Below are 16,224 nucleotides of genomic sequence, written 5' to 3' on the forward strand. Positions count from 1 at the left end.
AAAAATACAAACACATGGAGGCTAAACAATACACTACTCAATAACGAAGTGATCACTGAAGAAATCAAAGAGGAAATTAAAAAATACCTAGAAACAAATGACAATGGAGACACGACGACCCAAAACCTATGGGACGCAGCAAAAGCAGTTCTAAGGGGGAAGTTTATAGCAATACAATCCCACCTTAAGAAACAGGAAGCATTTCGAGTAAACAACCTGACCCTGCACCTAAAGCAATTAGAGAAAGAAGAACAAAAATACCCCAAAGCTAGCAGAAGGAAAGAAATCATAAAGATCAGATCAGAAATAAATGAAAAAGAAATGAAGGAAACGATAGCAAAGATAAACCAAACTAAAAGCTGGTTCTTTGAGAAGATAAACAAAATTGACAAACCATTAGCCAGACTCATCAAGAAAAAAAGGGAGAAGACTCAAATCAATAGAATTAGAAATGAAAAAGGAGAAGTAACAACTGACACTGCAGAAATACAAAAGATTATGAGAGATTACTATAAGCAACTCTATTCCAATAAAATGGACAACCTGGAAGAAATGGACACATTCTTAGAAATGCACAACCTGCCAAGACTGACTCAGGAAGAAATAGAAAATATGAATAGACCAATCACAAGCACTGAAATTGAAACTGTGATTAAAAATCTTCCATCAAACAAAAGCCCAGGACCAGATGGCTTCACAGGTGAATTCTATCAAACATTTAGAGAAGAGCTAACACCTATCCTTCTCAAACTCTTCCAAAATATAGCAGAGGGAGGAACACTCCCAAACTCATTCTACGAGGCCGACATCACCTTGATACCAAAACCAGGCAAGGATGTCACAAAGAAAGAAAACTACAGGCCAATATCACTGATGAACATAGATGCAAAAATCCTCAACAAAATACTAGCAAACAGAATCCAAGAGCACATTAAAAGGATCATACACCATGATCAAGTGGGGTTTATCCCAGGAATGCAAGGATTCTTCAATATACGCAAATCAATCAATGTAATACACCATATTAACAAGTTGAAGGAGAAAAACCATATGATCATCTCAATAGATGCAGAGAAAGCTTTCGACAAAATTCAACACCCATTTATGATAAAAACCCTGCAGAAAGTAGGTATAGAGGGATCTTTCCTCAACATAATAAAGGCCATATATGACAAACCCACAGCCAACATTGTCCTCAATGGTGAAAAACTGAAACCATTTCCACTAAGATCAGGAACAAGACAAGGCTGCCCACTCTCACCACTCTTATTCAACATAGTTTTGGAAGTTTTAGCCACAGCAATCAGAGAAGAAAAGGAAATAAAAGGAATCCAAATTGGAAAAGAAGAAGTAAAGCTGTCACTGTTTGCAGATGACATGATACTATACATAGAGAATCCTAAAGATGCTACCGAAAAACTACTAGAGCTAATCAATGAATTTGGTAAAGTAGCAGGATATAAAATTAATGTACAGAAATCTCTGGCATTCCTGTACACTAATGATGAAAAATCTGAAAATGAAATCAAGAAAACACTCCCATTTACCATCGCAACAAAAAGAATAAAATATCTAGGAATAAACCTACCTAAGGAGACAAAAGACCTGTATGCAGAAAACTATAAGACACTGATGAAAGAAATTAAAGATGATACAAATAGATGGAGAGATATACCATGCTCCTGGATTGGAAGAATCAATATTGTGAAAATGACTCTACTACCGAAAGCAATCTACAGATTCAATGCAATCCCTATCAAACTACCAATGGCATTTTTCACAGAACTAGAACAAAAAATTTCAAAATTTGTTTGGAAAAACAAAAGGCCCCGAATAGCTAAAGCAATCTTGAGAACGAAAAACGGAGCTGGAGGAATCAGGCTCCCTGACTTCAGACTATACTACAAAGCTACAGTAATTAAGACAGTCTGGTACTGGCATAAAAACAGAAAGATAGATCAGTGGATCAGGATAGAAAGCCCAGAGATAAACCCACGCACATATGGCCAACTTATCTTTGATAAAGGAGGCAGGAATGTACAGTGGAGAAAGGACAGCCTCTTCAATAAGTGGTGCTGGGAAAACTGGACAGGGACATGTAAAAGTTTGAGATTAGATCATTCCCTAGCACCATACACAAAAATAAGCTCAAAATGGATTAAAGACTTAAATGTAAGGCCAGAAACTATCAAACTCTTAGAGGAAAACATAGGTAGAACACTCTATGACATAAATCACAGCAAGATCCTTTTGGACCCACCTCCTAGAGAAATGGAAATAAAAACAAAGATAAACAAATGGGACCTAATGAAACTTCAAAGCTTTTGCACAGCAAAGGAAACCATAAAGAAGACCAAAAGACAACCCTCAGAATGGGAGAAAATATTTGCAAATGAAGCAACTGACAAAGGATTAATCTCCAAAATTTATAAACAGCTCATGCAGCTCAATAGCAAAAAAACAGACAACCCAATCCAAAAATGGGCAGAAGACTTAAATAGGCATTTCTCCAAAGAAGATATACAGACTGCCAACAAACACATGAAAGAATGCTCAACATCATTAATCATTAGAGAAATGCAAATCAAAACTACAATGAGATATCATCTCACACCAGTCAGAATGGCCATCATCAAGAAATCTAGAAACAATAAATGCTGGAGAGGGTGTGGAGAAAAGGGAACACTCTTGCACTGCTGGTGGGAATGTGAATTGGTATAGCCACTATGGAGAACGGTATGGAGGTTCCTTAAAAAACTACAAATAGAACTACCATATGACCCAGCAATCCCACTACTGGGCATATACCCTGAGAAAACCATAATTCAAAAAGAGACATGTACCAAAATGTTCATTGCAGCTCTATTCACAATAGCCCGGAGCTGGAAACAACCTAAGTGTCCATCATCGGATGAATGGATAAAGAAGATGTGGCACATATATACAATGGAATATTACTCAGCCATAAAAAGAAACGAAACTGAGCTATTTGTAATGAGGTGGATAGACCTAGAGTCTGTCATACAGAGTGAAGTTAGTCAGAAAGAGAAAGACAAATACCGTATGCTAACACATATATACGGAATTAAAAAAAAAAATGTCATGAAGAACCTAGGGGCAAAACGGGAATGAAGACGCAGACCTACTTGAGAATGGACTTGAGGATATGGGGAGGGGGAAGGGTGGGCTGTGACAAGGCGAAAGAGAGGCATGGACGTGTATACACTACCAAACGTAAGGTAGATAGATAGTGGGAAGCAGCCGCAGAGCACAGGGAGATCAGCTCGGTGCTTTGTGACCGCCTGGAGGGGTGGGATGGGGAGGGTGGGAGGGAGGGAGATGCATGAGGGAAGGGATGTGGGAACAGATGTATATGTATGACTGATTCACTTTGTTATAAAGCAGAAACTAATTAAAAAAATAAATAAATAAACTTTAAAAAAAAAAAAAAAAACCGTAAAGAGAGACCACTATATTCCCATTCGAATGACTGAAATTTTATCAACTGACCATTCCACGTGCTGGCAAGGAGCTGGAGCTACTGGAGCTCTCCTGTACTGGTGGTGGGAATGTAAAATGCTAAAACTGCTTTGGAACAGTCTGGGGGACCCTTAGAGTGTGAACCGTTACCTGTGAGATAAGCCAGTTGCGCCACTTCTAGGTATTTACCCACACAGACTTATACATGAAAGCTCATCGCAGCCTTGCCTGTAATTAATTGCCAAAACCTGAAAACAACCCAAATGCTTAGGTGAATGGATTAACAAATTTTTACTAACGTTATGAAATACCACTCGGTACTAAAATGGAACTCAGCAAAATCCATTGTGTCTTAAACTCGGATCAGGACAACTGACCTAATTGCTTGCACAAAGAAATTGCAAGGAGGGAGCCTACTGCTAAGGAGGGGCTTAAAAGACACACCAGCTAATTTTATCAATTTTATCCACTGTGTGTGGAGCTTATTTGCATCCTGATCCAAACGAACTATAAAATGCAAACAAAGAAACCATTTATGATAATTATGAACCACTGAAAATCTGAACACTGGATGTTTGATGATATTAATATGATTATAGCATTATGATTATTAAGGTGAGCATGTCATTGTTTTATGTAAAAAAAAAGTTACTTGCTGAAAATATTTACAGATGAAATGATGTCTGGAATTCCCTTCGAAATAATACAGGCGGGGGGTCGGTGGGAGTAGGGGGTAGGGATGAAACCAGCTTGGTTATGAGTACAGTCTGCCCTCTATATCTGCAGGTTCTGTATCCACAGATTCAACTTACCGCAGACTGAAAATATTTGAGAAAAAAAAAATTCCAGAAAGTTCCAAAAAGTAAAAGTTGAATTTGCCACATTGGCAACTATTTGAATAGCATTTACATTGTATTTACAACTATTTGCATAGCACTGACATTGTCTTAGGTATTATTTGTAATCTAGAGATTATTTAAAGTATACGGCAGGATGTGCTTGGTTATATACAAATACTACACCCTTTTATATAAGGGACTTGAGCAACCTCGCTGGGGCCCTAAGCAATCCTCCAAGGATACCAGGTGACGACTGTACATGATGGTTCACTATGTTATTCAGTTTACTGGTGTATATGTTTAAATTTTTCTGTAATAAAGTCTTTTGTTAAGTTCCCTGCAATCTCACCGCCATGAAACAACCACTGTTAACATTTTAATGTGTGTGTATCTTCCCAATATTTGCCCAGGAGAATATATTTACTATTATATGGTTCATATTTTATAAAATCAGGGTATTATACAAACTGCTCTATAACTTTGGTTTCACACTCAACAATTTATCTTTTTATGTCACTAAAGACAGATTTACAAACTCATTTTTAATCACTAGTTTATACTGGTGTCCCATGATTTTTAAAAAATTATTTCCCAAGTTTTGGACAGTTAAGTCATTTCCTGTTTTTCACCATCATGAATAATGTTACCATAAACTGCCATCTGCAATGACACAGACTAGCAGTTGAGAGCCTGGGTTCTGAAGCCCTGCTGCCTGGCTTCTAATCCTGACCCTCTGTGACCTGAAGCAAGTCACAAACCTCTCCACACCTCAACTTCCTCAGATATAAAATAGGGATGATAACAGTGCCTATTTCATAAGATAAACGGTGCATTAATGAGCTAATATATATTTAAGCAATTGCAACAATGGCGCAGAATGACAATTTGCTCTATGTGAAACATCATTACTACATTTTGCACGCCTGGTCAATTTCTTCTTTAGAATCACTGGGATAAAAGATATGCATGTTTAGGGCTTTTGAGACCCAACTTACCCACATTCTGAAACTACATTCTTTTGCAGAGGTCTCCTATCATTGCATTTGGTAAATTAACTTTGAGGGGCTAAGAAAGTGGACAGGCTTTGTCTTTGTCCTTTCCTTGTCCCACAAAGGCTAAACTTACCTTCATTTGACAGTTTGCTGTACTATTATAAAATGTGCAAATGTTTTGTTTTGTTTTAAAATTTCTTTAACCTGCTCCAAACCAAAAGTGTCCACCTAGAGAATTTCAAAATCCAGTGAACTTAAAATAGCTAACACTCTGTGCAACAAATGATTGCAGACAAGACACGATTACTGCCCATAAGCCTTAACTTCCTGTCTTTCATGTTAACACCCTATTCTAATTTTTCCAAACTCATATGCTTGTACCTCTAATTACATTCACTCTAAAAAAAACCAAATATTTCTCACCTTGTTCTCAAACTAATAACAAACAAAAGCCTAGTTTCATCTCCAGATGTGATGTTCAGGACAAAGCCTGTGTTCTCTAGTCAGTATTCAAGTTAACTGAGCAGAAGCACAGCTGTCCAGCCTAGGTCCTGCCCAATCCAGACATGTTTCTGTTGAGCCTGCAGCCCCAAGTCTTTTTGCCCTCGGGGAGAGATTCTTTTAAAAGGGTGGGGGACTTGAGTTGCATAACTGAAATCCACAAAGCAAACCTTGTTCCCCAGGCTCCAGAATCCTGTCTGCCAGGCTCTTAGCAAATCCAGCCTCAGAGGACTTGCTCCTGTGCTCACTTTCCTCCTTCCAGGGAAGAGAGCCTGGGGTGCATCTCAGGACCATGCTGTTCCTTGTTCCCCATTCGGACCACTACCCAGTGTTCCTGGTTCTACTCCCAAAAGACTTCTGAAATTCACATCCACGTTTTTCCTCCTCATCCAGGCCTCCCTCCTAAAGGACCACAACAGCATCCTCCTCCTCCAGACACATTCTCCAGGGTGGATCTTCCCACTACAAGGCCTGCAAGCATCTGGCTCAGTCTCTAACACCCCTTCCCCCCCCACCCCCCCATGTGGTCCCTGAGCTCCCACCTTGCAGCCCACCCACCTCCTTTGTCTTCCTTAAAGGATCCATCACTTCCTGCCTCGGGAACTCACACACCGTGTCCACTTGGCCCGACTGCTCTTCGTGAGCTCTCTGCCCTCTTCTCATTTTTTGGGTCTAGCCTAAAACCATCTCCCTGGGGAGACCTTCCCCAGCCAATCTAAAGTCCCCACCTGTAACTGTCCCCATGGTCCTTGTACTTTTGCTTCTCAGCCTTGACTACGATGTGTAATTACACACCCACTTGACTGTACCCACAGCCTGTCTCCCCACTCGACCGTCCGTCTGTTTTGTTCCCCAGGCTGTCCCTGGTGTCCAGCATGGCCCCTGTCCCACAAAAGAGAGAAGAAGAGAGAGACAGGAGGCCTGTCCAATGGGCTGGTGTTAGCCAACTTAAGTACCCATAGAAAAGTGACACATTTCACTTGATCTAGTGAATCCCCTGAAATATTATCTCCTGGAACAGCATGAGATGAGCTGGAAGGTCCAGAGTCAAAAACCTCCATTGGGCACGCTCTTATTTCCTAGCCTCATCTTTATGGGGAATGTGCCAGAAGGAGATCAGCTCCCAGAGGACTTACAGCTCACCAGAAGAAGAGACGCATACCTGGAACCCTTGGAGAATCACTCAGAGAAAGAATATGTCCAAGTGTCAAAGTGATGGAGCAGACCATAGTAACCTTAAGTCAAAGGTGAGAGCCATGCATGAGACTTCACGAAGGAAGGAGATTCCAGGGAATTATCATCTGTGGGGAGGAAGGGAGGAGCATCTCATGCAGGGTGGGGCGGGAGAGAGCGAATGTACGAAGGAGGGAGCCAAGACGAAGCCTTTACTGCTGTCAGAGCTCCTCACCTGCCTCTCAAGGTGACTGAGACGGGCAGCGTCGTTTCATAGGGAAGACCATACAGGTTTGGGACAGCAATCAAGTATTCTCTGTGTTTCCACACACCAACTTAAAAACTCAATGGACAATAATTTTATTGGCTAAGAATCCTTCCTATGTTTTAACTCAAAGAGGAAAACGCTAGTGTTCAAACTAAAGGTATAAAAACCCAGGGAAAAAAAAAAAAAGAACAACCCCATGGGACTTCCCTGGCAGTCCAGTGGTTAAGACTCTGCACTTCCAATGCAGGGGGTGTGGGCTTGATCCCTGATTGGGGAACTAAGATCCCACATGCCACGTGGTGTGGCTGAAAAAAAAGAACAACCCTGAATGGAGATGCACGAAAGAACATTAGCCACACACCGTTGGGTAAAGCGGGTCCAAAAGTGAGCGGTGGAAAAGAACACCAGGAGGATGCCAACCAGAGAACGAAGTGGGCACAGACCACCCCCCCCAAAGGGCAGCACCAAACACTTTACGGGGCAGCTTCAGTCTGAAAACAGTATTTTGCTAACAATTTCCAGTTACGAAATATATTAACTTATGTTCCCCAAACACAGTTGTCTCATTTCTGGCTTACGGGCCTTCTGGGAATGTAAAAGGGAAACACTGGTCTCTTGCTCTGAGTCCGTATGAATCAATTTTGCTTAAGCACACCTCTTTAACAGCTTTTCTTCTCACTCCTCCTGCATGGTTTTCTGTGACTGCTCTCTCCCGGGCATGTTGTCTCTGCAACCCTGCTCTGGGGGGCACAGGTGTCAGCAATATCTTGACCTATTTTGAGTTCAGGGAGGAGCATATGCAATACAAGTTGGAACAGGGGGCAGGAAAATAAACGAGGTGTCTGCTCTAATATATCTAGGTGCGCTCGGTACTGTGTTTTAAGTTAACCTGTAAGTGGGTGACAACACCCCACTCTGGAGACATGCACCTGAAGGAACAGAGGCCAGGGAGGCACCAGGGTCCACATTATAAATATGGACGGAGATCTCGCCACTGTCTGGGTATCCACAGGTTTCTTGCTAAGGCAACTCTAACCAAAGTCTAATGAAACAGAAAGAAACAACTGTTTATTTGATGTGGGAGATGAGGAGATACAAGAATTCAATGGCTTCTCTACGAATTAATGATTTGAAGCTATGATTACCCAGTGCTATAAGCAAAACATTTTCTTTTTTAATTAAATGAAGCAGACCACCAGGCTCTCAGGAATTCCTTATGCAGTCTCCATCACTTTGATCCATAAAGACCTCATATGCGTGAAGGGATTTATACTGGCTGAACAGAGCAAAGGAATAGCTTTTGAGTCGAGAGACTAATGCTTGGGCTTAGGCTTCTTTTCTTCCTTGAAGTCCTTATGTCATTTTATATTAAAAGCGTGACTTTGCAGAAACCTCGGAAGGTCCCCTAGCTTGTGCAGAAATCCCAAGGTGAATTTCAGGTACACAGAGCTGCGTGGATGCTGGGGAGAGGGCTCTGGAAAATACCAGGAGCTGCACAGGGACGGCTGTGAATGTCACAGTTGTCAGGAGCTCTCCTGCTGCATTAATTAAAACCACTAATACATATTCATAAAAACAAAATGTTTACCAGCTGTACAACTAGCCTGACGTACCAGAAAAGCTGAACGTCCCCAGAAAAGACAGAGTTTGAAGAAATACGAGGTTAGCAGAATGAGCTCAATCCAAACCCTCTTAGACGTCACCCAGACTCACACGGTGCAGCCCTGCACCCACGGCCCAATTTCGGGAAGGACCAGGAGTCTGAGGATGTGGGGTTTCCAACGTAAAACTACAGCCCCAGGGCTTCCCTGGTGGCGCAGTGGTTGAGAGTCCGCCTGCCGATGCAGGGGACACGGGTTTGTGCCCCGGTCCGGGAAGATCCCGCATGCCACGGAGCGGCTGGGCCCGTGAGCCATGGCCGCTGAGCCTGCGCGTCCGGAGCCTGTGCTCCGCAACGGGACAGGCCACAGCAGTGAGAGGCCCACGTACCGCAAAAAAAAAAAAAAAGAAACTACAGCCCTGGTGCGCGCTAGTCTGACCTCCGAGACCCGAGAGCTCAGAGAACACTATTGTTTTGAGGGTGAAACCACAGCAGGAATACAAAGCCTTCTGAAGGAGGAAGGAAGGGAAGTGGATGTGGACCCCAGCGAACAAGTGGGACCAGGGCTGCAGAGAGCTCCACTGCTTCTTTCGTGGGTTCCTGGGCCCTGTAAGTAACCCAGGTCAGAGTTCCTCATGTGCGGTGAAGTCTCCTTCAAGCCAAGAGAAACAAGCAAAATATTCCCTGCTGTGGGTTCTCAGAGTCTGAAGTAACAAACCAAAACCAGCAGAAAGGAAATCAAATCTGTCCTGGGAAGCACGGCCCCTCTGCCTCTGAGAGGTTCACCAACAGGGACTGCAGGCTGCACGAAGACCAAAACATCAGTTTCCCTTCTGGAATTCCCTTCTGGAATTGCCTGCAGCCCAGGTTCTTGAGAACAACTGCCAACTGTTCTGGGGTTCGGCCTTTCCTGAGATGGGCACCCCAGGGCTTTGGGTCCCTGCACCTGGCTAGGCACACGCTCCGAGGGCATCTCAGGACACAGTTTCCTGAGACAGCCACCAGCAGGTCGCTCTCTGGGGGGACCCAGGATGGAAAGCTGTTACCAAGGAAGCTGTGAAGGTTCAAGCTGGCCGTCAGCTGGGGAACAGCCACAGATAAAGGTTATTCGTGAGACCAACATAAAGATAGGGAAGCAAACATGACCCAGGACTGGGGACAAAGACAAGAGCCATCAGCTTCCATCAGTAACTGATCAGATGGACCCAGAGATGATCATGCTGAGTGAAGTAAGCCAGGCAGAGAACGACAAATACCATATGATATCACTTCTTACATGTGGAGTGTAAAAAAAAAATACAAATGAATTTATTTACAAAACAGAAACAGCTCACAGACATAGAAAACAAACTTATGATCACCAAAGGGGAAAGGGGAGGGATAAATTAGGAGTTTGGGATTGACATATACACACTACTATATATAAAATAGATAACCAATAAGGACCTACTGTATAGCACAGGGAACTGTGCTCAATATCTTGTAATAACCTATAAGAGAAAAGAATCTGAAAAAAAGTATATATATATATACACACACACATATAACTGAATGACTTTGCTGTATACCTGAAACTAACATAACATTGTAAATCAACTATACTTCAATTAAAAAACAAAACTCGGGACTTCCCTGGTGGCGCAGTGGTTGAGAGTCTGCCTGCCGATGCAGGGGACATGGGTTTATGCCCCGGTCCGCGAAGATCTCACATGCCACGGAGCGGCTAGGCCCGTGAGCCATGGCCACTGAGCCTGTGCTCCACAACGGGAGAGGCCACAAGGGTGAGAGGCCCGCATACCACAAAAAAAAAAAAAAAAAAAAAAAAAAAAACCAACAAAAAAAAAACTCATCAGAAATGAGGAAAAGTTTTCCACACCAACTCTCCACCCACTTCCCAACTTCAGGTCACATGGGATGGAGACACCACTTCTTGCCGAAGGTCACCAGGCAAAAGAAATGACTAGAAGCTTCTCTTGCTTCGTTTGCCCAGAGTCATTCAGTTTCATGGGTGATTTTGGTTTTCTATACCTTTATCACTCTCTATTTTCCTTCTCCTCCCCTGGACATACTAACATAAAATGCTATAAAATACATAATTCTTTGATTAAAATAAATTTTATTTTTCAACAGGATTACTTCATTTTGATTCACGAAACCCAGACTCGGCAGGTGAAAGCACAGACTCGTGGAGATGGAGAATGTGGATGCACTGTGTGGGTCTGCAGTAACCAGGGCAGAACTGCAGGGTTTAGTATCCGTGGCATCGGACAAATTCACACAGAGGAGATGCTCTCCTCTGGAGCACCCTGGTTTTTACCCTCTGACTCCCAGAGCATAAAAATGAAAGCTATGCGGAAAACACAAATCAGGTACTTACTGATTCCTTGAAAGAGCTCTTCGATATTAATTGCGTTCTTTGCACTGGTCTCAACCACAACAGCACCAATGGACTCTGCATACTCCTTAGCATCCTTCAAGGGCACCTCCCTGGAAAAGAGGGCAAACCCAGACAGAGATGAATGCTCGTTTGTACAGGATAAATAACCCGACAGAACAAAGAAAAAGCTCACGTGCAAATAGCTCCCTTGTGGTCCTGCAGAATAACTCGGTTGCTCAGTAAGTATTGAAAACCTAAGATGGGTGAGGCTTTTTCAAGTTTAAAACCTGGTCTCGGGCATCCATGGAGATAAATTACTGTCCCCGGTCCCACCGAAGGAAAGAACTCCAGAACAGTAGGAAAGGCTTTAGGAGTAAGGCCAGCTTTCAGAGTTAGGATTCATTCCAAAAGTTTTTTCCCATAATAATGACTCAATATTTTTAAAAATTTGTGTATGTGCACATGCATGCATACATGCTTTTCTAAGGATTTCCATATATTGCCTTTTATAAATCAGAGAAAATATGTGACATGATCTGGAAGTTTGGCAGTGAGCATGTTCACAGCTCCAAGGCACATTTAGATGAATAATCTAAAAAGACATTTATTGATGTACTTTTCATGTGAAGATACTGCAGTGGATCCAAACAGTTAAAAAGACACAGTGCCGGGCTTCCCTGGTGGCGCAGTGGTTGAGAGTCCGCCTGCCGATGCAGGGGACACGGGTTCGTGCCCCGGTCCGGGAAGATCCCACGTGCCGCGGAGCGGCTGGGCCCGTGAGCCATGGCCGCTGAGCCTGTGCGTCCGGAGCCTGTGCTCCGCAGCGGGAGAGGCCACAACAGTGAGAGGCCCTCATACCGAAAAAAAAAAAAAAAAAAAAAAAGACACAGTGCCTATTCTCCAGAAGTTTATTGATGTATTCAACCAATATTTAGTGAGTGCTGTTGTATGCCAGCCTTTCTTTCAGGTGTAGAGAAAACCCTAGTCCCTGCCTTTTGGAATCTACACTTGAGAGCAAAGACACACACACCCACGGACACGCGAAGACACAACACTGTCATATCTGTATGGATAGCAAAGTGCTCAGGAGTAGCCGGGTAGAGAGCCATGCATTTGATCAACGGAACCCAGGCAGGTGCCTTGGAGGAGGTCACTGAAGTGTGGCCATGAGCATCAGCGAGAACATGGACCAGGGCCTGAGATACAGCAGCCTGACGAAGGCCCCCCAGGTGGGGAGCGCCCTCATTCCCCCATCCCAGGTGCCATGGAAAGTCAACTCTGCACCCAGCCAGCACTGCCTTGGGTACAATGGAGGGTTGACGATGAAGGACGTGGGGTCTGAGTGCAGAGAAAGTCAGTGATGGGGCTGAGAGGGTCCAGCAGGGATCGTGAATGGGCAGGTGGGCACCTAGTGGTCATGGAGGGCCAGCTCCACATCCTAGGGAAACAGGGGCATGAAAGGGACTAGAGGGGGAGGCAGGGGAGAGTTTGCCAGCTCCTCCAGTGCTGCAGGCAAGAGAATGCAGGGCTGGACTAGGGGGATGCTACAGGGAAAGGGCAGAGGGCAGGGGAAAGTCAAAACTGGGAGGGCAGTTCTACTATAGGCCTCATCGATGGTTTCAACTGGTTCATAAAGTTACTGGGAAGGGCTTCCCTGGTGGCGCAGTGGTTAAGAATCCTCCTGCCAATGCAGGGCACATGGGTTCGAGCCCTGGTCCAGTAAGATCTCATATGCCGCAGAGTGACTAAGCCCGTGCGTCACAACTACTGAGCCCACGTGCCTAGAGCCCGTGCTCTGCAACAAGAGAAGCCACCGCAATGAGAAGCCCGTGCACCACAACGAATAGTAGCCCCCGTTCGCCGCAACTAGAGAAAGCCCGCGCGCAACAACGAAGACCCAGTGCAGCCAGAAATAAAATAAATAAATGTATATTAAAAAAAAAAGTTACTGGGCAACTTCTACCTGGCATTTAAATTCTCTCCAGACCCCAAATCATATGAGAGGAGGACTTTTCAGGCACTTCCTGGGAAAGGGTCCCACTGGCACCTTCAAGACGGTGGTCCCAGGAGAAAAGAGGCCTCCTGAGCCGTGTCAGCTGGAATCTGCACTTGCGTTATCATTCTCACCAAAGATGCACTGGGCAAAATGACCCTCCTGAATCTACCCTCTTTCTTGTTTTCTAACAGACAAGCCCCGGGCCTCTCAGTTATTAAAAATAAGTCTTCAGTTTTTTGGTGGCGGTGAATTTTACAGTTGAAATATTTCAGAGGAGGGCTTGTCTAGGTTCAGTTTGGCAAGTCACCCTATTTCTTCCGTCTTCCTGGCAGTCTTTATCAAACCACAAATTGAAGGGTGGGGCTCCTCTCTGCCCAAAGGTGGAGCAGATAAGACGGGCTGTGTCTGCTCATCTCTCCCTGGGGTAGGGGCCCATCTGGCGACCAAGGAAGCTGCAGCGACACCTCCCCTGTGTTCTTAACTCCCCTCTCATCAGCCCCCTCGCTGGACAAAGAGGAGCAGAATCGTTTCTGCCGGGGTTACGGTGAGAACAAAGTCACCTGCAATGCAATACAACCTATCCATCCTGAGGACCACAGTAAACCTCCGAGAAGGGTTAATTCTCTCAGAGCCAACAATGCTGGGCCCTGAAATGCAGAGAGAAGAGAAGCGTGTCCTCAGATCTCCCCCAGGTTTCGAAACGGGTCTCGTTAAACAAATGACTTGCCAAGGTGACACAGTGACTCGGGGCAGAGACAGGGGCCAACGCAGGGCCCTCTGGCTCTGCCCCCTTTGCTCCTGTCACAACCAGCAAACAGGCACCCACATTCCAGAAGCTGTTCCTTCAATCTTTACAGGCAAAGAAATAACCCCAAACTGCAGCACACTGGAGGCGGGGCGGAGGAAGGCCGGGTGCAGCCCGTCCTGTAGAACAGGTTCTCACGCCAGGAGTCTGGAGGCCAGGCAAGTCCCGCTCCTCTTAGATGAACTGAGATTAGAAGGACCACCCACTCCTGGGTCTCACACGAAATATGTCTTTGTCCCTGGTTCTTGGTGAAGAGCTCCTGATGCCCATGGAGTTTCCCCAGTGGTCGGCGCGTCTTTGTTATTCATGAAGAGACCCCAGGAGACCACACCTGAGTTTCTGATGGGTCAGGGCTGTGTCAGAAGTGGCTGCAGGACTGGAGCTGGTTGCCCAGCTGAGTAGAGGAGGGGGAGCTTTCAGCCCCGCTCCCAACCTTGGGCGGGGGGCTGGAGATTTAATCAGTCACGACCAAGTAATGACAGCTCAATAAAAAGCCTTGAACACGAGGCGTGGGGAGCTGCGGGGTGGTGAACACACGGAGGTGCCGGGAGGGTGGGGTGCCCGGAGAGGGCGTTAGAGCTCCACACAACAGCCCCTCCCTACCTCCCCAAACCTTGTCTAATGTGTCTCTTCCATTTGCCTGGTCTTGAGTTGTACCCTTTATAAAAATGAATCATAAGTCTAGTGCTTTCTTGAGTTCTGTGAGTCTGTTCTTGTGAATTATTGAACCTGGGCGGGCCAGTCATGGACCCCCAAAATGCGTCATCTGCTGGGCAGAAGCGTGGGTGACTTGGGGATAACCAAGACCTGAGGTGGCATCTGAAGGGGTGGGCAGTCTCGTGGGACCGAGTTCATGACCCGTGGGGTCGGTGTTAACTGTGGGTCAGTCAGCATCAGAAATGTGCTGAGCTGCAGGACACCTGGTTGGTGTCCAAGAATTGTCGCTGGAACAAATGGTACAGCTACAATCTGAAAGGAGAACCCTGGGGAGGTGAGTGGGTGCTTCCTCGGGGCCCCTGGCAGATGTGTGACCATCCGGTGACCTTGGAACCCCCCAGCTGTGTCTCGGGGGAGGCCACACACAGCCCGGGGAGACTGGAAGGTGCCAGCATCAACTGGTCTTCTGTAATCACCATCACAGGAGACATGGCATCCATGACTTTCCTTCATTTCTTTCAACAAATATTTACCGAATATCTGCCATAGGCTGGGCGCTGTGAGAGGCCTTAAACAGGTAAACTGAAACGAGTCCACCCAAGCCAAGGTATAAACACACAGCTAGTCAATTTTGATGGGAAAGAGTATTTTCAGACTTTCAAGATGAAGCTACATACACAAAGTCAGGACTCCCAGAAGTCACCCTGGAGACCACGGAGAAAAACACCAACTTCCAGGGACCATAAGAAGAAATGGAGTCAGGATGAGGGTGCAGAGCTGGGTGACAGCGGGGTGGGGGTGGTGGTGAAAGCCTCACGGGTCAGGATCTGGGATGGGCGGCTGCCTCCAGCAAACTGGCCTGCGTTGGGCATGCGGTTAGAGTCTCAGAGGGCTCATAGCCGTGTGAAAAGCAAATGCGCTTGGAAAACATCACTTCTCTATACTCACCGCCTTTCAGCCACAAACCTGCGGCTCTCCCTGTAAACCTGCTGTTTCCTAGGCCAGAAGCCCTGGAGGTGCCTACAAGGCGTCCCCTCCCCTCTCACCCCGAAGTGATCAGGCCCTGGTCCCCATCACTCAGGTTTCTGCTGTTGCCTCTAACTGGTCCTCCAGCCTCCTGCAATCTATCACCCCCAGGCCCACCGTGGGGATCTTTCAAAACTACAAATCTATCAAGTATTCCCGTGAATAGAAATCTTCCATGTCTTCCAACCAATGAAACCTAGCGCCTTAGCAGGACGAGGCTTCCTGCCTTAGTCCTCCCCGTTCATGCCCGAAGGGACAGCCACTCTGGGACCTCGCCGTGCTCACATCTGTTTCTGGGCCTTGCACCTGCTCTGGTCCACCCCTCCCCACCCCCCTTCCACACATGGCCTCCTGGAGAGCTCCGCGCAGCACCCTCTCCTCGAGAGCAGCCTGGGGGCTGCCATCATCCTGGTGAGATTCCATCTCCCTAATGGGCTGTGGGATGTCTTACGATCAGGACCACATTTTGTTTTTAAGGGGCCAGGATCCTAGCAGTGCCAGGCACCTAGG

General features: G+C 45.7%; 1 protein-coding gene across 2 annotated transcripts in view; it reads right to left on the reverse strand.

Annotated features, from left to right (window-relative positions):
* The window catches only part of RAB31 (RAB31, member RAS oncogene family), a 123,987-nt gene that overhangs the window by 14,088 nt on the left and 93,675 nt on the right, over positions 1-16,224 (reverse strand). For both annotated transcript variants that reach the window (XM_081252445.1, XM_081252444.1), the window contains one exon: positions 11,231-11,340. In XM_081252445.1, coding sequence (XP_081108571.1) covers positions 11,231-11,340 — 110 coding nt within the window. The remainder of the gene's footprint in view (positions 1-11,230; positions 11,341-16,224) is intronic.

This window comes from Mesoplodon bidens, assembly GCF_964165515.1.
Source record: "Mesoplodon bidens genome assembly, chromosome: 13".
NCBI classification, from domain to species: domain Eukaryota; kingdom Metazoa; phylum Chordata; class Mammalia; order Artiodactyla; family Ziphiidae; genus Mesoplodon; species Mesoplodon bidens.